At 36.6% G+C, this 25980-nt stretch overlaps 1 protein-coding gene across 2 annotated transcripts in view; it reads left to right on the forward strand.

The window, feature by feature from the left end:
• Positions 1-25980, forward strand: part of phf14 (PHD finger protein 14) — a 162160-nt gene that overhangs the window by 27815 nt on the left and 108365 nt on the right. For both annotated transcript variants that reach the window (XM_056479623.1, XM_056479624.1), the window contains exons 5-9: positions 8343-8502; positions 10230-10341; positions 13186-13323; positions 20562-20708; positions 24193-24463. In XM_056479623.1, coding sequence (XP_056335598.1) covers positions 8343-8502; positions 10230-10341; positions 13186-13323; positions 20562-20708; positions 24193-24463 — 828 coding nt within the window. The remainder of the gene's footprint in view (positions 1-8342; positions 8503-10229; positions 10342-13185; positions 13324-20561; positions 20709-24192; positions 24464-25980) is intronic.

Here is a 25980-nt window from a genome sequence, read left to right on the forward strand (position 1 = left end):
CGCACGTGCACGAGTGCAAAACCCCACCCTGCCTCCTCCCCCTAATAAATATGGTAATGACTCTACTTTGGCAAAACTAAACGAAAAAGCAATGGCAAAAGCAAGAAAGCAAGAAGAGAAACTTCACAGAATGTGAATTGGAGGTGCTCCTATCAGAGGTAAACCGGAGAAAAACTGTTATTTGCAAGTTTGTCCTCCGGAATTAATAACAAAAGAAAAAAAAATAGAGTGGGAGAGTTTAGCTGACCCAGTTAACGCAGTGGGGTCTGAACATCGCACTGTGAGGTAATTAAAAAAGAAATGGTCCCATGTAAATGTGCAGGTTAAGAGGAGAACAGCGGCGCACCGTTAAAGTGTGGACCGAATAGGCACATGAACAGGGGATGCTGAACCAACACCCTTTGAGGGGAGAGTTGTCTAAATTGTGAGTGACACTTAACTTTGTGGAGTAGTATCCGTGTCTGCGGGAGATACAGGTGTATTAGAGGAACACTTTGTTAGGGCGGTATAGCAGCACCCCTCCACTCTTATCACAGCTGCCCAATTGCCCGCTAACTGAGTGCGAGAAGGGGCATCATTGTATCTGTGCTTTTGGTTAGTTTGTGGGTTGTTGAGGGGGGTTAACAGCCACGTCTTTAATGGGTAACCGCGGTCACCTGATATGCAGTTAAATAATTACGCTCAATTAAAAAAAAAAAATAAAAAATAATAATAATTAGCTGGAATAATCAACAACAATATTTATTTATAAAGCACATTTAAAAACAACTAAGGTTGACCAAAGTGCTGTACATAGGAGTGCTAAAGACAGAGAAGCAGAATAAAAAAGAAACATTTAACAAACAAAAGTAATAAAACGGTTATCAAGGAGTATTAAAAGCGAGAGAAAATAGATAGGTCTTTAAAACAGACCTAAACACAGTAATGGAGGAGGAAGGTCTAATAATATCTTTAAATACATCACTCATTAAGAAGCCACCCATCTCGCACCCTGCCACCTTGGAGCCTCGAATGCCAACACTGCCATTACCATAGACTAAGGGTTGTATACATTTGCAAATGATTTTATATGTTCTAAATCACATAATTTTTAAAATAAATAAACTAATAACCCATCTTATCAATTATAAATTAATAGCAATGTTTTTCACATGTGTTGGTGCGATACTTTGTAGTGTGCAATTTGCCTCTAGGAGTCGCCAAATTAAATAAATCAAACGCACACAAGAAATACACGTATGCCAGACATGAAGTTGGCGTGGACCAACACACATTGTGTCATTGTGTGTTTAATATGGAATTTTTGTTTCTATTAAAACAAACTCTGGTGATTGCTCTGTTAGTGTTGGTCATTTCAACAAACCTGTCGTCTAAACCTTAGTGTGTGCTGAAAAAAGTTAACCAATACCAAGGAAAGGAAGGCGACCATTGAAAGGTTAAAAAAAGTGCTTAAGCTATTGTTGTTTTATTTAGTCATAATCACAATGTTGTTAGTTAAAGCACACAGCATTGTTAACTCTAACCCCGAGTACTAAGAAAACTGAACTACAGATGTGAACATACGCTCGGTGTCTCAAAATATATTTCAAACTGAAAATATCTAACCCTCTGCACATCGCCTGATGTTAAAGTTTAATTGGGTGATACAGAAGGACAATTATCAAAAACCGAATCAGCTTCACATCTTAACGGGTAAAAATATTCAGAATTCACTTGCTTTAAAATCCATAAATCCAATGGAAAAGATAGGACCTGAAAATCATATTGCCATGTGCTCATAACCTCAGGCTACTTCAGAGATGATTGTTCCTTCAGTTGTTATACTGTAAGATGATTCATTAATAAAAGTATCTGCTTAAATGGTGCAAAGGAGTCCTGTAAATGTAATGTTTTATAGTGCAATTGAGAAGTATTTAATGTGTTTAATACCCACATGACGAGCAGTGGAAACACTTTTGACTTTCAGTGACTACTGAAACAAAACATTTCAATAACTGCTGAATAAAACCGATTTATTAAGCAAATTCAAGCCTTTGTTCTGAAAAACGTGGCTTGTTGAATAACAGCTGAATCACATTGGTTTCATCTCCAATACAAAAACCAGCTTTACAGAATTAAACAAGTATTAAATTAAAATGTTATCTGGTTTGATAGAACCTTCACTTTTTTTCACTCGCATGCATTTCATTTTATTTCTTTTCACTCGCCTCTTAATGAGGAAATGATTTATTCCACGCATTGCTGGTTATGAAAATGATTGTATTGTTTTGTGAAAGAGAGAGTGCTGGTTTTCAAAAGGTTCTTTTTTTCCAGTAGCTGTGAATCGGTTTTGCTGATTTACATCAAGGCAGCTGCCATTCGTAGCTCTTCCCTCATCTTTTTTTTTCTTCTTTCTCTTTCTCATCTGCCTGGTTTGTGCGCTCTAATTGGCCCCTATTCATTCATTCCCGTGCCCCCCAACTCGCTTCTGTTGTTCCTCTTTGTGGTCCTGCTTTGCATGCTGACTCGGCTAATATTTGAGCTATTGAATAAATCTACTTCATCCTGGATGAAAAATATTAGCATTTAGGGAAGAAACGGAGTGGATATAATTGAAATACATCGCTGCACTGAACGTTTACTCATTAATCATTTGACAAAGACTGAAATAGTCAAAGGACTTTGGTATGAAATGTTCTGGCTTCAGCATGAACTAATATGGAATAAGAGGAACATTTGTTGATTACTGATGAATCTTTTTGAAAATAAAAAAAAACAGAGTCAGACAATCAAATTTAAAATGCACTGTTATGTTCACAGTTTTAGCATAGCAACTTTTTTGTGTGTTTTCTGATAGATTGCGATTTTGAAGAACTCTACACCTTAATTGTACACTTTTCATGAATTTAGAATAATGTCTAATGCATTTTAGTTAACAAGGAGTTGCATTAACGTCACAAAAGTGAAGTTTAATAAAAATTTTACATTATTCGTATACGCTACCTAACAAAAGTCTTGTGACCTATCCAAGTTTTAGGAACAACAAATAATTACTTGACTTCTAGTTGATCATTTGGTGTCAGAAGTGGCTTATATGAAAGGCAAAGGCATACATCTCTGCAATGACTAAAATACCTTCTGAATAAAGTCATCTGGAATGGCAAAGAAAGCGTTCTTGCAGGACTCCCAGAGTTCATCAAGATTCTTTGCATTCACCTTCAATGCCTTCTCCTTCATCTTACCCCAGACATACTCAATAATGTTCATTTCGGGTGACTGGGCTGGCCAATCCTGGTCCATGGGTTCTAATAGGTCTTCTGCAGTATTTGTGATGATTGGGATGCAGTTCAACAGAAATTCTACCTTCTGCCCATGATCAGCTAGAAATCAAGTTATTGTTCATTGCTCTTACAACAGGGATCAACGGCAAACTTTTGTCAGATAGTGTAGTGAATTTAAAAATATTTGTAGAATCATTAGCCCTCCTGCGATTTTATTTATTTATTTATTTTAAAAAATGTATTTATTTATTTTTTTTCCCAAATTGTTTAACAGCAAGGATTTTTTTTCACATTATTTCCAATAATATATTTTTTTTCTAGAGAGAGTCTTATTTGTTTTATTTCGGCTAGAATAAAAGCAGTTTTTTTTAAACCATATTTAAGGTCAATACTATTAGCCCCCTTAAGCAATATTTTTTTTCGATAGTCTACAGAACAAACCATCATTATACAATGACTTGCCTAATTACCCTATCCTGCCTAGTTAATTTAATTAACCTAGTTAAGCTTTTAAATCGCACATTAAACCGAATACTAATGTCTTGAAAAATATGTGATATAATGTACTGTCATCATTATTATTTTTATTTTATATATATATATATATATATATATATATATATATATATATATATATATATATATATATATATATATATATATATATATATATAATTTATTTATTTAACTTTTTATTCATGTAAAGATTCTGTGGGGAGATAATGTTGATGTTAATACAAAATATGTTTTCAAAGCAAATCAGCATATTTGAATTATTTCCGAAGTCATTTGACACTGATGAAATCTTTGATGAAAAAAAGACCTTTGTGAAAATATATCATAATCACTGCCATCACTGCATGGAATCACTTCTGCAAGTTAGAACTGTAATGAAGTTTTCCTATTCCCATTGGCTATTAGAGATGCAAATAAAGCACCTTGCTGTCAATTTTACAGCCTGCCGATAAATTATTGCCTAGCCATCATTGTTTGTGCATTGTGAGAGTGAAATTGAAAACCTAAAGAATAAATTGAGAAACACACACACACACACACACACACACACATACTATCGCAATCCTTTTGAGTTTTTGTCAAATTATCAGATTGAAGTATCAGATTACTCTGACATGCACATCAGCTTATTAACTCTTTCCGAACCCATCCCAAACCTTCATTAAGTCTTGAAAGTGTTCCTCTTGATTTTGTCACCACCATTCCCCAGGTCGCTCTTTAACTGCCAAGCTCGTCATTTCTGACAAGGATAATCTTCCCTTCGGGGATTATGAAGCTTTCCTATAGTCATCACTTTTTTTCCAGCTTAGCTCATATTAGCCAGCACCCTGTGGCTTAGTAGGTCCAGCTTTGTATCGGAGTTCAAAAGGAACATCGCAGATTTGCCTGACGGTTCGGCTGTAAGTCAGTTAAACCAGCAAACTGATCATCGCGAGCTCCAGCCCTATGGTTCAAAGCCCAGTTGGTAATGCCTACCCAACTGTTGCCAGCAGTGTTCCCATAATACCTTTCTCTAAGAAAATAAACGTCTGGCTGGGCTCTGTAATGGGCTACATTACCACATGGTTCAAAATGACTGCAAGATGAGGGTTCAACTGTTCAGATAGTATTTGCTTTAAAGCAAGCTGCTGTTTGTGGAGTTGCTTAATAATCCACTGCTGAGATTTTGAGAGATTCAATGTGTTATATTTCAGCTGATTTCATCTTATGCTGATTCACACCAGATGTGGCTGAAGCATCACGTGCGAGTGATTTACATGTTAAATCAATGCAAAGACGGAAATAGACATCCTGCGGTGCGGAGCCTCCATCATCCAATTACAGTTTCTGGAGGAGTTGATGAACTCGCAGAGCTGGGTGCACCTCTGAAAGATCTAGTGACATAAACACAGCTATTCTCTCAATAAAATCCATGTTAGCTTTTTGGATATTTTAGATGCGCATGCTGGAATTTATTTGGTAAATGTTTCCATTTGTAGTTTATGCAAATGTTTTCTTATCTGATAAAAAAAAGTTTATCCTTCACTCATAAAAAACACATGTTTGCCGCTTGTTCAAACTACCTGTTTAAAATGAACTGAATCAACACATTTAAGGTTTTTTGGGGAGAACTTAATTGTTTTATGTTCAATCCACTTAAATTTGTTAAAAACAATTAAGTTAAATTAATCATTTTGTTTTGAGACAACATGAAACAATTGTGTGAAACCCCTTTTTTCCACAGGGTTCTCAGTTGTGTGACAAGGTTTTTAAATTTTTCAAAATGTATGTGGGTCTTGGTGCTTCATTAAGCATTTTTCATGTGATATTCCAAAATGTTTATAAATATAGGTGGATTGAAATAGAGCAAATGAATTTTTTTAAGAAAGGTCACTTTCAATGGTGAACAAATTCAAACTAGGGATGTACAAGGTTAGATTTTTGGTGATATCTGATAAGTCGTTATTTAATAAGTTAATTATTAATAAGTTAATTATTTAATATTATTATTAATAAGTAAATTAAATTATATTGGTCAATAGCCGACGTCGATGCATTTGTGTTTTTGGGAAATTGTCATTACAATTGTCAGACTAGCACCCCCCCATAACCCCCTGCCCTCTAAAATTGGTATCTTCTAACTATATATTAATCAGAATTGTGATTTTTTTTTTTTTTTTTTTTTTTTTTTTTTTTTTTTTTTTAATTATTATTATTTAAAAAAATAATAATTTTAATGACAGCAATTAAGGTTTAATTTTACAGCATATTTTAGTTTTCATTTTTAAAGCTTTAGTTTGTAAATTACCATAGTATATATCTAATTTGTTGGAGTACTGTTCAAGTAATTACAATACCAGATCAGCAGATTTACTCTTACTTAAGATGCCATTTTTTCCCACACAGAGTTAGGTCGATCTGCATTCACTAAGTATACTCCCATATGTATGGAATGAGCTTCAACATATACTACATATGAAATCCGTACCATCTATCGCCATTATTAAAAATATTTTAAAGACTGTACATTTAGAACAGTGCTCATGTTTTAACAATTGATTATGGCTTATACTACATTTGTGTGTGTCTTGTTTGACATGTATTTTTATTTAATTATTTATTTTTTTGTTGAAACTTTGTCCTATGCTGCCTGTCTTGACCAGGACTCCCTGGTAGACGAGATATTGTATCTCAATGGAACATTCCTGGTAAAATAATTAAATAATAATGAAATAATAATTTATTCATGGATAGAACTAACTTTATATTTTTTGTATTCATAGCCTTTCATATTTTCCCTAAGCTTTCTACCAATTCTAAGTCGAGTACTGTGTTTATCATCACAAATCTAGAAGTTTCAGCCTACTGGTTAGAGAGAGGCTGTGCTTGAGAATTCTTTGCACGCTTCGCTGTTTGGGTCTTTTATAGTGAGTATGCAAAGGACCTGAACTTTTATTTGCTTGTCTGTCTCTCCATTTCTTTACTGCCCGGGGGCTGGTTTGCTGTATTATGAACAGCAGCGTTATCTCTGCAGTGTTGGGAAGGAGCTGATTGCCACCCTTATTGGTGGCATGGAGCACATTTGCGGAGTGTAATAGGCGTCATGGTAACCTGATCAGCACAATAATTGTCTTGGCAACCTGAGGAAATTAAGGGGACAACATTAAAAAGCTTTCACTGGCCCAAACACTTCCATCTTTGACTTATGGTGCTGCCATTTGATCAAATAGGCTTATTATTAATGTTTTCAAGGAAAAAGGTTTGGCAACAAAACCATTCAATGCACTAGATGTCTTTTTCCCCTTCTGACGTGCACAATAGCAACATCATGCAGCTCAGCCATAATGGTATTTTCTGTTGTAGTAATTGCCTTGCCGGCATGTTCACTTGCGCCAGTTTAAAAAAAAATAAAATAAAACTTTTTCATTAAATGTTTTTACATTTTTCACATTTCTTTTCTGAAAACATACTATGGATTTTCAGTTATAGCTGAAAAATTTGACCCAGCTTTAATAATACTTTTAAAATTCAATTTTTGTTTACTGTTTCAATGAAATGAGCCAGTTAACATGACCTTGTAGTATGATGTGTAAGTTATCAATGTATCAGTCCTTCGGTACTTTAAGGTTTAAGATTCAGATAAATGGTTTGTTAAACTTTCTAATCATAAAACGTGTCAAAATAAAAGTGTTTAAAAAGTGTTCTATGTCAAAACTTGTATGTATATGTATATATATATGTGTGTATATATATATGTATATATGACAAATATATTAAAATCTAAAATTATGCTAAAATTTTTCATCAGATAGTTTCATCATAGATGTTTATAGCCTCATGCATTCTTCTTTCTTTTTCTTAGCACACCCATTTTAGTTAAAATGTATTGAACGAACATTTTAAAGGAACAGTCATATTTTTTAGAAAATAAACTCATTTTACAACTTCTAAAAACAGTTAAACAGTAGTGTTTTACAATTTTTTAAAATTCTATTCAGCTGATATTTGCTTCTGGCTGGAACACTTTGAGCTTAGCTTAGCATAGGTCATTGAATCAGATTAGACCATTAGCATCTCATTCAAAAATGACCAAAGAGTTTAAATAGTCTTCCTTTTTTAAGCTTGACTATTTTGTGGTTGCATTATGTATTAAGACTGACAGAATTTTGAAATTATTATTTTTTTTGCCAATATGTATAGGAATAGGAACTATACTCACAATCCAGATTATTTATCAAGGAATTTTGCTGCCGTATCGTGGCTGCAGCAGGAACAATGATGTCACGCAGTGCCTGAAAATCAGTTAACTTCAGTAAAATTAACAAACATGACCATCTGCTTGCAAAGGTAGTATGTGCTAGTGATGCTCAAAGTTACCTAGTTTGAGAATATTTCTTGTGCTAAAGGTTGTAAAATGAGCCTATTTTTTAAAAAAAAGTGGAGTGTTCCTTTAAAACTTACTCCATTTTAACTGCCAAAGCTTACACAATCTTAAACCCCTTTGTATGTTTGGAATTTTGTTTGGAAACATTATGCAGTTTTTATCCATATGCTGTTTAATGTTTCATGGTTTTGTTGCCCTCACAGGATGTTATGGTGTCGATGGTGAGAGTGATTCAATCATGAGCTCGGCCTCAGAGAACTCAACAGAACCGTGGTTCTGTGACGCCTGCAAGAACGGTGTTTCCCCCAGCTGTGAGCTCTGTCCCAGTCAGGACGGCATCTTCAAAGAAACTGACGCAGGGAGGTGTGTTTCAACCAATGCTTCCACTGACATTACATTTGAATCATTAGTCATCATTACTAGACCTATTAAAGACACAACCAGTGACTACTTTAATTGTTGTATATTCGATGAAAGTTTTGTTGAGCTAACATTCTAAAAATGCTAAATATTTGAAGAGGGCCAGGTATATGCAGGATGAGTGAAAGTGAGAAAGACGTAGTGGATTTGGCTCGAAGGGAGAGATAGATAGAGAGAGAGACGGAGAGGAAGAGGGAAGCATCTGAAGCGTGAAGACTCAAGCCACGTTATCACTGATAGTGCTCCTCAGCCCGCCTGCACCCAAATTTACTACTTCACTAGAGCATGAAAAACACAGCAAATTAAAGTGTGGAGCGTGCGCTCACCGAGAGATGGATATCTTTATATTGGACTTCGCTTTCCTAAAGTCTGCATTTGAAATTTTGTCACAGCAAATGGTCAAGTTAGAGTACATTTGAACCTTTAACTGTGTATTTCCTTCACTGAAGAAGGGCTTTAAGGATATTGTCAGTATTCAAGAGAGAGTAAATAGTAGTCCATTATTTTGATGCTGCGTTGTTCAGTGTGTTTGATGATGGTTGAGCTTTTCTGGATAACAAGCATCCAGGAGCAGAGTTGAAGACTTCTGCTCTATTAAAAAAAAAAATATATATATATTTTTTTTAAATTTGTAAAATATTAAAATAAAGAACGAAAAAATAGTAATTTACTATAGATCACTTTTATTTTTCCCTTTAACTGTATAAATATGTTATCAGCATTAATATGTAAGTATCAATGAGATGTACTGTACCAGTATTTTGGCCTCATATTTTACATGGCCATAGATATGCTGATATTTCTTTTTAAAAATGTATAATCCCAGCACAGTCACAGTTTAGGTTCTTTATATTAATGACTCTTCTTTAGTTTGTATTATTCTTTTTTTGGAGGTTGTTTTTAAAATAGCCATTTAGTTACATCAGAAAATAAATTACATTTTGTAAAAAATTAAAGGGCTTTTCACCTTAAATTTGTTTCAAATAATTTTGTTAAAAATCGTGACTAAATCGTGAGATTAGTATCATAAATCGTATCGAATCGTGAGTCAGGCGAATCATTACATCCCTACTATGGACCGTTATTAACATTTACAATATAGTTATCTGCATTTACAGTATAACAGCTTAATCTTTGAATCCTCTCACATTTATTTCTTCAGGGTGGTTCTTACAGCACCAACCCCACCGCTCAACCGCCCTACCCAATATTAGCATTGGTTGGGGAGGTTCTTTTGTTCCCCACAGCATGAACCTTTCATAATCCCCTTGTGAAAAGAAAATGGTTTACAGAATTTAAGATTGTATTTTTAATTCAGAAGGAGTGAAAATACGGATTTCAACATGATTTTGCAGTAAATATTCTAGTCAAATATTCTTTTTTCTGTGACTTTTATTTTTCTAAAACATACTAACCATGCGTGATCTTCATAATTTTCTTAATGCAAACATATACATCTATCTTTGTTGCATATTATGATAGCCCAATTAGTGTTGAATTAACTAAAATTACATGATTAAGAGGGTTAAAAACAGGGTCAGTAGTGTACTTCTAAATTAAAAGCATCATTGTTTTTCAGCAGATAAAATGAATAAGGAATTGTCTCTATACTATGATAATTGAATGAGAGAGATAATATTGATGAATACTGAACTCTTCTTCTTTTGAAGGTGGGTGCATGTGGTGTGTGCCCTGTATGTTCCAGGGGTCGCATTTGGAGATATTGACAAACTGAGGCCAGTAACACTTACAGAGATGAACTACTCAAAGTATGGAGCAAAGGCAAGTACCACAGTTGTTTATAAGGCTCACTCATTAATAAAAAGATCATTGTGTTATAAAGCAGTTGATGACACTGCTTTATTAAACTTTTATATTAACAACGTTTTGCAATATGGCAAACATCAGTTGAAGCTGCAGAATGTTAGTGGTGGAGATGTCCTATTTTGGAATCTGCATCATATTAAATACAAGTACAACTGAAAGCATAACATATCGTCTACTTGACACATTTGTATTTTTGTAATTCTGTAATTTCAAATGTCAGAAAATATAAAACATAAAAACAACTCACCATTCATTCACTATAACAGATATATTTAAATAAAAAAAAAAAACTATTTTGACATGCACTTATTAAAATGTATAATAACTCATCATGTAAAAGGAATATATATACATATATATATATATATATATATATATATATATATATATATATATATATATATATATATATATATATATATATATATGATTACATGATTATATAAACCTAATGGATTGAAGGATAGTGACAATAATTAAAATGACTAATGACTTTTATTTTGTGGCAGCATTATTTAAATGTCATCAAATATATATATTTTTTTATCTTGAATATGCTTGTCAGCATTTTTGCCACAAACAAATTTTATTAGTAGACCGTATTTTATTTGGTCAATAAACAATTAAACAATATTTGTATATTAAAAGGATTTAATGTTTAGTACAAAAATCAGAGTAAAATTAAAGAACTGCTTTCTATTTGAAATCTAAAGATTATTTCTTATTTCTAATTTTTCAGCAGTCGTAAATAGAAATGGCAAGATAACCGGTTTCAAGATTCACCACGGTTTGGAAAAGTCAAGGTTTTAAAACTGCCAAAATTTTCTGTTATACTGTTTCTAGGGTATATTTAGGTTTTTATGTGTTTTTAAAGGCTATTTAGTTTTTTAGGCCAATAGAATTTCCACATCAAAAGCTACTGGTCCACGATTCAGCAAATATCTGAAAAAAACATTGCTTATAATCCAACATTCAAGCATGCTGTAGAGCTAAACAGTGCAGTGGCTTTACTTTATATCCAAAGAAAAGAAAGATCTCGAAAGAGGTAAAGAAATCAGTGTTTTTGAAACTAATGAAAACAGCAGAAGTCAATGATTTAGTTTCATTATTCAGCCTGACATGTTTACTGTTCCAAAATATTGTAATGTTTACTAAAATAAAATGTATTGTGTTCAATGGGGGAAAAGTTGTTGTTTTGTACTCTGACCTTTAATAATAGAACATATTATAGAGCAGTAATCACAACACCGTTATACCATGAAACCGTGATTTTTTTAATTTTTATTTTGCAAGATTATCATACCATCAGAATCTTACACCTGCATATGCCTAGTCATAAACCAATGCTTCAACATTGAAAACAGTTCTACAGCCAAATATTTTGTGGAAACTGTGGCTAAAATTTTAGCCAACGATAAACTTCCTCTGAGAGCTTTATGTGACTTTTTAATTTCACAAGGTTGCTTTTACAGCATCTACAGTATGTTTTAATGTAATTACAATACATTCAGTTGAATAGACTTAAAAATTCATTTAGTTTTTTAACTGTAAAAACGAGACAATAGGCCGTGAAAACACTAACGCCGTCAGGATCAACAGGCGAGCGCAGAGACCCCATTGAAAATACTGGGGTAAAATAAACTGTCATATTTTAAAGACATTGCAGGGGGAAATGGAATTTAATGCAGTGCTGCTTGTCCAGTCTGAGACCCAGTTTATATATATATCAGGCAGTGAAGATCACTGATATTTAAAGAAATCAGACCTTAAACGTCACAATTTTATAATAGAAAAACAGTTCACCGGAAGTGCTAAGACTGGCTGGCTGAAATTTGAAGTCTGTGTGCAAATACCCCATTGAATGAATAGACAGTTCAAAAGAACAACACTTATCTAAACTTACTCTCTATCATTTTAATTGTTGAAAGTATTACTTTCTTAAAATGTTTGAACTGCAGATTGTATAAATGTGTGTGAATGAATTTATATTATTAAACAGAAACAATCTGTTTTATTAATGTCATATTAGCACATATTACAAATAATTATTCACTGATTTAGTAAAATCATGAATTAGTAAAATCACTGAAGTATTCTAGAGATTATTCAACCCAAAAAAGTGCTTGAAAAGTGCAGTAAATCTACCAATACTGATTCCCGAAGACATTTTGCTCTTGACACTTAATTTCGAAAACAAAAGAAATTCGCTTTCAGATAAAAAGATGTGAAATGCTGACTTTTTTTCAGCAAGCAAAGGCTGTCTTTCACTTTCCTCCCAAGATTTTCTGTCGACTGTAGACATTTTGACATTTACTCTATCTGACATTATTTTATGTGTCAGTAAGTCAGAAGAGGTTCCTTTTACTGGGAAGCAAATTACTTTAGAAGCACTTGAAAGGCTTTCTTTAATGGTTTGTGCTGTACATGTGAAAAGAAATTACTCCTAGAGAAAGGCTATTATTATTTTAATTTTCAACTCCAGTAATTGGAGAAAGTCAAATGGGCTTTTAGAGAGTCGTTGTCCACCTTATCTTAAATATAGAACTATACAGCAAATGAACGTGGGATTGTTATAATGGTGTTTCAAGATTTCTCTTCCACATCCAAGCTCCGTTACACAATCAGCTTTCGGTTTACCTTTCATGACTTTGCAAAAATAGAAATAATCCCAAGTCATTAGCATGACAGGAGCAACACCTGAAGTCAGCAAATGCTGGAAAGTTTGGCCTGTCAGATTTTTTGGAAGCACATCATGGTTTGCTTGTCTCACACTGGACGGTTTGTGTTTATGGTTTGCAGGAGTGCAGTTTGTGCGAGGACACGCGTTTTGCTCGAACGGGCGTTTGCATCAGCTGTGATGCCGGGATGTGTCGCTCTTTCTTCCATGTCACCTGTGCTCAGAGAGAAGGCCTGCTGTCTGAAGCTGCTGCAGAAGAGGTTGGTGTCTTATGTGCTCATCTTGAGTGATATGTTCTTTCTCGAATCAGTCCTAAAATGCAGAGATTTTTCTTTAAAGTCTGCATGAACCTGAAGCTTAGACCGTTTTTTTGTATTGTGACGCAGTCCTAGAGAAACTGAATGTTAAATGGGAATCGGTGGGCGTGGCTTGTTTTTTCTACTGTGAGCTGATTGGATGTAGTAAAGTAGGCATTTCATTCAGAAAGATTGGGTTTGGGAAAAGGGTTTTCGGGAGAGTTATTACAGCCTCAGTTCACACCAGACGTAGATGAAATGTCACATGCGAGTGATTTACATGTTAAGTCAATGCAAAGACGCAAACAGACATCCTATGGCGTGATTTGCACGTTTCAGGCATCGCTAATGACACGGCACGTTGATGCGCTTAAGGCACGTTCTGTGCGAATAGCTCGAAACTTCAGCAGACATTCAAGCCATGTTAACCAATCAGGAGCTTGCTCTTGTAGGGGCGTGATTATGACATGGTGCCTGTTGTTGGTGTCCCGAGGGGAAATCCTCCTGCCGACACCGGACAACTGCCTCATCAAACTGGGCTCGGCTCAGTCTGAAGCACCAATGAAGCTTTCATCATCCAGGTACAGTTTCTGGAGAAGATGATGAACTCACAGGGCTGGGTGCACCTCTGAAAGGATCTAGTGGACTCAGACACTGCGCTGAATGAATCTATGCTGTTTTTCAGCCTTCCTAAAGCACATAAGCACATAGCTACTCTCTCAATAAAATCCATGTTAGCCATTTAGCAACGGAGCTGGAGTCACCAGGCAGAAAAAAAGCACTGTCCATGATGCTAATCTGAGTCTGTTGTAAAGTGAATTTGATGTGCAAATGAAGCGAATTTGTAGCGAGTAAACTCAAAATGTTCACATGTCTTTTTACACGCAAATAGCCCAATTTATTCGCACGACCGGTGTCTGGTGTGAACACAGCATCACAGACACCTCCTGTCCCTTTTTTTGTTTGTTGTCAAAACTGACAGTTGGACGGGCATGGTTAAGTATGTTAGCTACGCCCAATACCTCAGGCAGACCTAATCTGAGAATTGAACAGATTTTTATTAAAGATTACTAGGGCAAACATTTTTTTTTCTTAATGAGATGCACAGATGAATTGTTCACCACAAATCTAGCAATGCGAGCTAACAAAATCATATGGTTAGTTTTGATTTCACTTGTACTTTAAATACCGTACGATCTCCAACTCATCCATAACAAGTAATCAGACTAATTTCTTTTATTTCTACTCACTTTTTCAGCTATTCTTTTATTTCTTCTTTTTATTTACAAAAAAAAACAAAAAACTATATCCTTAAATCAAAGGTTTGATTTTTCTCACATTTGTTGAAGTTGGACCGACTGAAATTGCGTTTCCAGTTGTAAAATTGTAAAAAGGGCTATAAAATAAAATATGTGTTAGACAGAACATGTGTTAGGGAAAAGAAGTATTTTTTACACACAAGGTCAAAAATCAGCCAAACACCTTCTTCATTCATAGGCTTTTTTTATACACCTTTACAGTTTTTTTTTTACACCTGTTTCTGTGGTTAAATTGTATTCCTGAAAAACTTTTTTTATTTTGCTTTAATGATAACCTATCCACACAAGGTCAGTTACGATATCAGTTAAATGTTTATTTTCACTGGCTATTTCTTGTAAACAATCATTTGGAGGGAATTGCTTTTACATTTTATTGCTTTTTATGGATTTTTTATTTTGATTTACAAACTTAGTTTGTCACACATCGATTTTATTGCATCCAAAATGTAGAATTTTTATTTATTTAGTACTTTTAAGTTGTATTTTCTGAAGCTCCAGTCCCCATTTACTGTAATTGTTAAAACACACACACACATTTTTTCTATTCCACAGAACAAAGAAAATCATACAGAATTTTTATTTAGGTGGACTTTCCCTTTAAGAAGTTTCTAATTCACTTTGGACACCTTTTTTACTTCTGCATTTGAACTCCAAATGTGGGAGTTTATCAAACAGATATGCATGCGGCTAGAGAGAGGGCTCAACGCATGAGGTTAGTCAATCGAGCAAATTTCTAGCCTAGGCCATGGTCACAGGCCATCAGCGTCGTGGCTCAAATATGCAGTCCATATTGCAGAAGCGTATGATGGTCGCGTTCAGCGCAGATAAACACTAGCGAAAAGTGCCTACTCACTGCAATCCACTTAATCCAGTCAGCTGTGCAAAGGGCCTCATATCAACAGGTGAGTGGGCTGATAGCATCCACTGAGACACCTTAAGCCTAAACGAATCCGTGGATGACCAAAAATGGCTGTGCTTCAATCTGCCCTCGAGGGAGGGGGTGAAATGTCACGCGTGTGCTGAGGAGATGTGAACTTAGAGGAGAAACTTACTGCTAACACTTCCAACTGCGGAGATTTGCAGGGTTCCCATGGGTCAGGGAATTTCTGGAATGTCATGGAATTTTAAAATGTCTATTCCAGAAGTCAGGGAATTTTATATGTATATATATATATATATATATATATATATATATATATATATATATATATATATATATATCTGGGAGTTTTGTTTGTTATTTAAAAAATGAATTTATATTTATAAAATGTATTTTTGGATATCATGTTTTTTTAATTCACTGTGTTTTTTGTGTTTTGCCTGTGCAGATGCTAGTGGTGGGAGAAAAAAATCAGTGCTTCCACGTAACGATTCTGAATCTATTCTTAAAAGTTCAGAATCAATTTTGTATTCAAATTAGGTTACAACGATTTAAGCCTGTGCAAGAACGAGCTCTAAGCTGAAAAAAAGTGCTGATTGGCACACATACGAATGATGCAGAATTCACTTTATTTGGACAGATGGACAATTACAGGCAGGATTGGGGAAAGTTACTTTTGAAAGTAATGCATTACAGTATTGAGTTACTCCCCAAAAAAGTAAGCAGTTGCGTTACTTGGTTTGCGTGACTTTTTCTTACCTTTGCTGAGACTTGATCTCTTTTAGAACTTTGCAATTAATTCTTTTAGAGCTCTGCAATTAATAACATATTTTGCAACCTACACCTTTATTTAACTTTGAAAAGGATAATTTAGGATAATGTTATCTTCTGAGAACTTCCTGACCACAGAGCTATGCATGCTATACAGATTAATGAAAGTTTAAAGCAATGCGTTTGCTACTTTTCTACCTTTTAGTTTTTGGTCGTATTAGTTACGTAAAATTACTGTTCATTAAGACAATCCCCTTTTTTTATTTTTTGTATACTAATTAATTAAAATAAAAAGTAACTTGCATTACATTTTTAACTCAAATATTAAAGAGCCCTTTTTATGGGTTTTTGAAAATGACCTTCCATGTAGTGTGTAGCACAGTTCTAAGTGAAGTGAAACATTCAGCTAAGGCTTGAATCTGAAAGTGCACCATGTTTAAAACTATTGATTCATTTATAAAAGAGTCGACTCAGAGTGGTTTAAATGAATCGTCAGGGTAACAAATCTTTAGCTGTGTCGGTGTGACGTTGATACCGTTTGTTAAAGGAAGGATCAGAAAAGACTTTTAATGTATGGGACTTGACAGTAACTTTAAGTACACAGTTTATGGGCCAGTTTCTTTCTCCATTTCACATGTGTAAGTAAGTGCGATTTTAAAATGGTTGCCTCCTTGTTTTCTCTAGCTTGCCAAATGTGTATTTAATATTGTTTTGTTACTTGGAAACTGCTCCACTTAGCTTGTGCTGTACCAAACCAAGATATGACCTTATTTTAATGTGTAAAGGGCTCCTTAATACTTCATTTTTAAACAAAATGTGTGACTTGTAATGTGTTTCCTCAACACTGCCACAGAGCAGTTTAGTATAAATTCAATTGAAGTTCAATTGAGCTTGTTTTGGATCAGTGTAATGCAAATGACACTGCAGAAGGCAATGATCCACTGAAGAACTACTCCACCGATGTCTGAATCTGATACTATTTAATATAAAACACTGCAGATAGTGCAGCAGGTGTTTGAACAGTGACTCGGCTGTCCAAAAATTGCAGAAAATCTGCACAATTAAAAAAAATGTCAAGTTCTTAAATTTTTTTATTTATGTATTATTTATTTTTGTTCTGCGTTAAATTTAGCGATTACGGGATCACACATTTCTGGAGGAACTTCTTCGCACAACAGCTGCCTGTTTTATTCATTAAATGTCATAAAGATTGCACTTTTAATTCATTGAAATTCAAGGAATTTTACATTTAGCTTAGAGTGGGTCTGGATTTAAAACTGCTGAAATAAGCTGACATTGTTCTAAGGTTTTCCTCCAATTCTGTTGAAGGCAGTTTCTGAGAAAGGCATACCTGCAGACTCTGTCCATTCCTGGAACAATCCCAGCAGCTTTACATCAGTCATTGTCTCGCCCCTCGGCTTCAGCTTCCACATTCTCTACTAAATGTACTTGTCCTTTAAAAAGGGAGGGGAGATTTTACAGGCCCTTTGTGACCAGCTATTTATCACCGCTATCTGAGAACGCACAGACGCCGGTGGTCTATAAAATCTGGAGTGCTGGGCATCATTATCACAACAGCCAGAAAGCGTGAGGCTGTATTTTTGAAGATACTCCCATTTCTGCCGTAATCAAATCGTACATTGGAAATTATCAGGTGTGTGAGCACTTCAAACTCACCGCAATTGTGCTGCGTTAACAATAACGTGGTGTTTGAGATGATGGTAATAAACATCTTGAAAAAGCTTAAATCAAATCATTCAGAGATTGTGAACTTAAAGACTTAAACCCTTTCATCTCCTTGCTTCGAGTTGGGAGAATTATAAAAAAGAAGATTAAAACTTTTACACCACAAGCAAGTTTGTTTTCATGCTGTTAGACGTGACTCGAGAAATCAGCTGAATATTTAATAATAATATTCTGACTTTTGCAAAGCAGGCATTTGTTTTAATCTGCAGAAAAGAACGTATTCACTCTATCATACATTCGGTGCAATAAGGTGCAAGATATGTTTGGTGCAATTTGTTGCTTTTTTCAGACAAGCGCTACACTAATTTTCCCGTTGTTTACCACATTGTTTAAATAGCAAATTCATTTGCGCCACTTTGTGGACTCGTGGGTGTTCTGGTCTAAAATGGAGGTGCGTTAAGGTGCATTGTTGGTGCGTTGGTATTTTGAGGTACTGAATGTTAGTTATGTGCCCATGGGCTTACACATTGCTTAATACACACAAGATTTACAGCACTACACAAATATTTACATTTCATTTACATTTAGTCATTTAGTCATTTAGCAGCTTTTATCCAAAGCGACTTACAAATGAGGACAAGGAAGCAATTTACACAACTATAAGAGCAGCAGTGAACAAGTGCTATAGACAAGTTTCAGGTGTGTAAAGTCTAAGAAGCAAAGCATCAAAGCATAAAAGTTTCTTTTTTTTTTTTTGAGAGAGAGAGAGTACAGATAGTGGTATAGCCAGAGAGGCAGTTAAGATTAGGAAGGAAAGTGGAGACTAAATAGTTGAGTTTTTAGTCGTTTCTTGAAGACAGCAAGTGACTGCTGTTCTGATGTAGTTAGGGAGTTCATTCCACCAACTGGCCAGATTGAATGCGAGAGTTCGGGAAAGTGATTTCTTCCCTCTTAGGGATGGAACCAAAATATCTTTACATATAAACAATTTAAGGAATAAAATGTTTATTTAAAAATTAAAAAATAAAAATTATTATTTTCTACATAAATATAAAAACCACTACCTTCATGTCTTCTTCACCTCAGGGCTTTTTTCAGTTCATTCATGACAATTAGCATTTGTGTAATGTTATTATTATTATGAGTATTATTTATTATATGCATAATTATGTTTGTTTCCATAAAAACCAGTTTAGATTTGTCCACCTGTCTGGTTTTGGAGACATATGCATCATTATATGGGGCATAAGAACAGGACGTGTGTTTGGAGATAACTCACTTCGTTTTTTTTACCACACTTCGTCATTATTGTTCATTTGGTCTTTTGCTGGAAATTAAAACTGAATTTAGAAGTAGTTTTGAAACAAATCTTTGTGGATAACAAACGAAATTAAAGATGTAGGCTACTAGATGTCTTCACTGGAGTGTGTACAACAGTGTTTCCTTATCCACGAAAGTAAAGGAGTAAAAGTAAAGTAAAATATATAGAGAAGGTAAAGAGGCCGAATAAAGTAGGCTCATCGTTGTGTTCTTGGTCTGAATGATTTTTTTTTATATAAGTACTAAATGAATAATGCAAATTAAGCACACATTTTTTTAAGTGTTTAGTTTGTTTGGAATGCAAATTTATGGTTACCAAGGTTGTATTTATTTGATAACTGTTATCTATTGTAAATAGCAGTTGTAAAATCATTGTAATACGCTGGTTTGGTGTTCAAGAATTCTTTACAAATATTATTGATGCTTAGTACCTTTGTGGAAAGTGTTATAATATTCTTTTATAAGATTCTTTTTTGAAAGTTCAATAGGAGCAATAACAGCTTAATATTGAAAAATTGTATATGCAAAAAAAGAGCTGTCTGGAATTTTCTTCTACAGTAAGCATTTTTCTTAGCCTTCTATTTTTGTTCAGTTATTTCATTTTAAAGGCAATGAAAATAACCTATTCTTTGCCATAACAGTGAAATTACTAAACCTAGACACAGGAGCCTGAAAAAAAAAGCTTGTTTAAAATAAAATTTCAGATCGCGCTTAAACGTTTTTGTATCTGAACAATTTTTTTCAACTGTATTTACTGTCATCATTCAACTTAATGCATTCTTGCTAAATAAAATGATTAATAAAAATAAAAACTTGATTAGCAGTGTATGTATCATCGGTACAAAGAGACGTCAATTTGATACTATACGCTTGGATTATAAAGTAATAAAAAGGCACAATTAATTTTGAGAGGCTGTGTGATGTGTTGTGTTGTTGACTATATGTTTGCCAAGCAATTTACAACTTGCTGCCCTAATGCAATCATGTGGTCACAGATTTGTTTATCGTCGTTTTTACAGTGACTGTTTTCATTTCATCCAATCATAATTTCAATCAGTCTGCTACATTTTACAATCTTATCACCACATAAACAGGGCTCGCACACGTTTGTTTTCGAAATTAATAATGACAAGCGGTGTCATTCATCACTGAACATTTTTCTGTTTTATCGAATTCTGGTTCAAGATATCTGTATCTGAAGTTGTGATCCTTTTTTCCCCTCACAGGACATTGCAGACCCATTCTTTGCCTACTGCAAGCAGCATGCAGACCGCTTCGACCGGAAATGGAAGAGGAAGAATTACCTGGCCCTGCAGTCCTACTGCAAAGTCTCCTTGCAGGAAAGAGAGAAGCAGCTCACACCTGAAGCTCAGGTCAGATTTATTGACCTCTATACGAGTTATTCAACATTATCAGCCAGTATTTTGACATTTTTAACATAATAGTTTTTCTGTTTGCTTATTTTATGTAGGTATTTTTTTCACATGTTTTATCTTTACACGACTGTGCCTTTTTTAAACAGTTTGTTAACTTCCTGGTTGGCTTCCTATGGAGCCCCTCCCTCTCAGAAATACCCAGTAGGCTTTGATTGGTCAGCTTGGCCTTGGTTCTGATTCCTATACATGTTGAAGGAAACATTATGCTTCCTTCCAGGGGCGCTGTTTATGTAAAGCTTAGGGTATGTGATATCACAAACCCAGGAAGCAGCTCATTGTTGTTTTTACTAGCCATTTATTATAGGCCTTAAAAACAAGTTCTGTAAAAGAATATACAGTAGAAGTTAAAATGATTATCCCTACTGTGAATTTGTTTTCATTTACAAATATTTGCCAAAGGATGTTTAACAGAGCAAGGAATTTTTCCTATATTTTTCCAGTATTTCCTAAAATATTTTTTCTTCTGGAGATATGTTGTTTTTCTGGAGATATGGGTCTGTTTTATTTCCCACCCACCCAGAGCCAGTTCTCTCCCGCTCCACGGCTGGGCACTCGGACAGATCTGAAGGTTAAATTTGCCGCCCTCGGGCTTGCGGACCTCTCTCTCCTCCATGCGCTCCATCCAAGCTTCAAGTGAGGAAAGCGCTCCGTCCTCGGATGGCTCCGCCCTCGGATGCCTCCGCCCTCTCACTTGATGACACCGAGGCTCAGATTCCCACCGCTGCATCAGAGGACAGGCTGTCATTGGCTGATGAAGGATTCCCTCCCTCCGGTCCCTCCCCTCAGGAGCGAGCGCGACAGCGGGCTAGAAACAGACATCATAACGCATCCAGGAATTCATGGCGTGCAGTCGGATACGATGGGCTGAGTCACCTATCGGCAGGGATAAGACTGCTTCCCCCCGCCAAACCATCCACATCCACTGCTTGTCGCTGAGAGCGCCTGTCTACGAGAGCTGCCCTGCCCCTGCCTGTGACTCCGGCCAAGCGGCAGCATCGAGCACCTCGCAGGCAACCAGTGCTCCCTGCCCCAGGGCACTGCTAAGTCCAGTAACACGAACCACGAATTGCTCCTGAGACGGGCCATCTGGAGAAGAGGGAACTTGCTCTCTCCCCGGTGGGTGGCTGGGGTTAAAAAAATGCCACCAAACCTCAGAGAGAGAGCACTTTTCCACTTCCCCGGATATGACAGCTTGAACTCTGCCAGTCTGGGACGCTATGCCTTACAGCTTGCATGTTTCGTGCATTTCGCCAGTGGCTCACAGGCACTGGGAGGACGGTCTCCTTTCCCCAGCTCCTTTTCTCGGACTGGAGCTGGACTCGGTCACCATGACAGCGCGCCTTTCCAGAGAGTGTGCTCAGCTAATGCTGAACTGTCTGAGAGTCTCCTCTGGAGTCATACGCGGCTGAAATCGCTGCGAGCCATTCACATTCCAGGCGAGCTTAACCGTGCAGCCAACGCGCTCTCACGGCAGCCTTACATCCAGGAGAATGAAGACTCCACCCAGAGTCTGTTCAGCTGATATGGGCGCGATTCGGGAAGCCCAGATTGATCTGTTTGCTTCCCCCGAAAACACTCATTGTCAGGGAGGGAGGACGCGGAGCAGGTCTTGTTAGTTGCACCACTCTGGCCCAACCGGACCTGGATGTCAGAACTCTCTCTCCTCGCGACTGCCCTCCCCTGGCAGATCCCTTTGAGAGAGGACCTACTCTCTCAGTGACAGGGCACCATCTGGCACCCTCGCCCAGATCTTTGGAACCTTCACGTGTGGTCCTTGGATGCGAGGAAGACTTAGGTAACCTACCGATTGTGGTGGTTAATACCATCACTCAGGCTAGAGTCCCCTCCATGAGGCGCGCCTATGCCCTGAAGTGGAGTATATTCACTGAATGGTGCGTCTCTCGTCTGAACTTGCCAGATCAGCGTTGTGCTTCCTTTCCTCCAAGAGAAGCAGGAGAGGAGGCTTTCACCCTCCACACTGAAGGTTTACATGGCTGCCATCTCCACTCATCATGACGCGGTGGCTGGCAGCACCGTGGGAAGGCATAACCTCATCCTCCGGTTCCTCAGAGGTGCCCCTCTCATGCCCTCTTTGGATCTCGCCCTCGCTTTCACGAGCCTGCGTACAGATCCCTTTGAACCACTCGACTCAGTATCTTTAAGATTTCTGTCCCTGAAGACAGCTCTGCTGGTTGCGTTGGCATCGATTAAGAGTGTCGGGGACCTGGAGGCATTTTCGGTCAGAGACTCGTGCCTGGAATTTGGGCTGCCTTACTCTCACATTGTCCTGAGATATGTGCCCAAGGTTCCTACCACACCATTTAAGGACTAGGTAGTGAGCCTGCAAGCGCTGCCCCCGAACGAGGCAGACCCAGCCCTTTCATTACTTTGTCCAGTTCGTGCTTTGCGAATTATCTGGACCGCACTCAGAGTGCCGTATCTAGACAGAGGTTGGCCCACTGGATAGTGGATGCCATCTCCCTCGCTTATCTAAGCCAGGGCAAGCCGTTTCCCCCAGGAGTGCGTGCGCACTCCACTTGGAGCATCGCATCCTCTTGGGCGCATGCACGCGGCGCCTCTCTAACAGACATCTGTAGAGCTGTGGGCTATGCGACACCTAATACATTTGCAAGGTTTTACAATCTGCGAGTGGAGCCAGTTTCCTCAAGGATATTAGGTAACCCTTGGCGATTGAGGAAACAACTCGGTAAAGGTGTTGAAACACGCTTGCTGCGCCATTCTCCCTAACACGGAGATATGTGCGTTTTTTCACTCTGTCAGTAAGTTCCCCGCTTAGGCAAGCCCTGCAGAGATTCCTCTGAGGCCCCCAGCACTGACTCAGCGGAGGAGTCACTTGCTGGCCCGTTACGTTGTAGGTCTGCCCGCTGGTCAGTCACAATGCAGTCCCCCCTCACAGGCGGACCCGTGTCTTCCCTGGGTGGAGAAGTTGGTAATTTTTGGCTCAGAGAAATGAATAAATTTAAGTAGCATAACAGTATGTCTCAAGCCAACATAATGACTTGCCTAATTACCCTAAGTTGCATAATTAGCCAAGTTAAACCTTTAAATGTCACTGAATGCTAGTGTCTTGAAAAATATCTAGTAAAATATTATGTGGGATCATCATGGAAAAGATAAAATAAATCAGTTATTAGAAATTAATTGCTAAAACTATTATGTTTAGAAATGTGTTAAAAAAATCTATTCGTTAAACAGAAATTGGGTAAAAAAATATAGGGGGGCTAATAACTCTGTGTTGAACTTTACAATCTTGTTTATGCTCAAACAGCAACATTATACACTAACTAAATTTAAAATGTAAAATCTTAATCAAGGGCATCTATAAATGCTGCTCTGTAGATTATTGACATCTGTTTTGTTGATCAAAAAAAAAAAGCCTCTGTAATTTCCCAACCTCTAGGCTCGTATAACTACGAGGCTCCAGCAGTACAGGGCGAAAGCAGAGCTGTCTCGAAACACTCGGCCGCAGGCATGGGTGCCCCGAGAGAAGCTTCCTCGACCTCTCACCTCCAGTGCTTCAGCCATCCGGAAGCTGATGCGGAAAGCCGAGCTCATGGGAATCAGCACAGACATCTTCCCCGTGGACACATCTGATATCAGTGCAAGCGTGGATGGACGACGCAAACATAAGCAGCCTGCTCTCACTGCAGACTTTGTGAACTACTACCTTGGTATGTGGTTTTGGTGTCTCACTTGATAATTAAAATTGCTACGTTGAGTTAAGAAAGAAACTTTCTTTCTTTCTTTCTTTCTTTCTTTCTTTCTTTCTTTCTTTCTTTCTTTCTTTCTTTCTTTCTTTCTTGCTTTCTTGCTTTCTTGCTTTCTTGCTTTCTTGCTTTCTTGCTTTCTTTCTACGAATTTCAACAAATAAAGAAACATAGATACATTTTTATTTTGTAGCTTAAGGCCACTTGACTCTAAAGAGCTCACATTCAAAGTAGCAGAATACATACAAGGGATGACTACATTGCCTTGCAATCCTGTTTTAAAGTGTCTTTGTAGGACAAATTTTGAGGATTTAGTCTTTCATAGTAACTAAGTGCTATAAGGCTGGTATTATCAACCAATACAGAGAGAGAGAGAGAGGGCCTCACTGTCAATGTTAATTTTAACATTCAGCAAATATGTCATGAACCTCACACACAGGCAAACACAGCTGTTAGATGTTCTTGTGTATAAAACTTTTTCCATTTTACAAGCATTAATGCATTTGTAGCACCATGTAACTTTAGGCATGTAACAGTAATTGTAAAGTTTTAATAATAATTAGATTTCTTTTGGTGTATGGACGTTTACACTCCAACTATACCTACTATGTCTGAATCACTCACATATATATTTTTGTGTTTAATTGTTTTACAACTGACTAACAATAAAAAAGAAAAAACATTAAGAGCCATGTAGAATCCATTCAACTTTAAAGAATGTGTATTGTTTTTGTTTTTAGTGCAAAGACCTGTCAGAAATTTACATTGAGCAATTAGATAATTTCCATCACGCATATTATTCAAATCTTGACCCCCACATGAATAATTATAATAAAAATATAAAAGAATAAGGAACAGGAGATATTGACATAAAATGAGACATGAAATTCAAACCATAATGAGTTGTTGGTTCAGTGTATTTTAGGGCTGAGGATGGCTGTTTTCCAAACAAGTGTGTTACACCTTTGATATAACCTGAAACATTGGCTCAGACGGAGTGTTTGAAGTTGACTAATGCGAAGTAGCTCAGTAAAATAGATCTTAATATTAAGTGACTTGCGTTTTATGCACAATACTGTCCTTTATTCATTCATTCATTTTCTTTTCGGCTTAGTCCCTTTATTAATCTGGGGTCGCCATAGCGGAATGAACCGCCAACTTATCCAGAACATGTTTTACCCAGCGGATGCCCTTCCAGCCACAACCCATCACTGGGAGACACCCATACACTCTCATTCCCACACATACGCTACAGACAATTTTGCGCACCCAATTCACCTATTCAGCAAGTCTTTCGACTTGTGGGGGAAACCAGAGCATATTTTCTTTTATTTAAAATTAAATGAATTTAATTAATTTGAATAAAAATTGGTCAGATAACGAAATCCGCTGAAGAAAACTTGCCTTGAGACTGTATATAAAAAGTAAAAGTAGGTAATTTAAACGATTTAAAAAAGAAATAAAAATACACTGAAGATGCC

The sequence above is a fragment of the Danio aesculapii genome, chromosome 19 (assembly GCF_903798145.1).
Source record: "Danio aesculapii chromosome 19, fDanAes4.1, whole genome shotgun sequence".
NCBI lineage: Eukaryota > Metazoa > Chordata > Actinopteri > Cypriniformes > Danionidae > Danio > Danio aesculapii.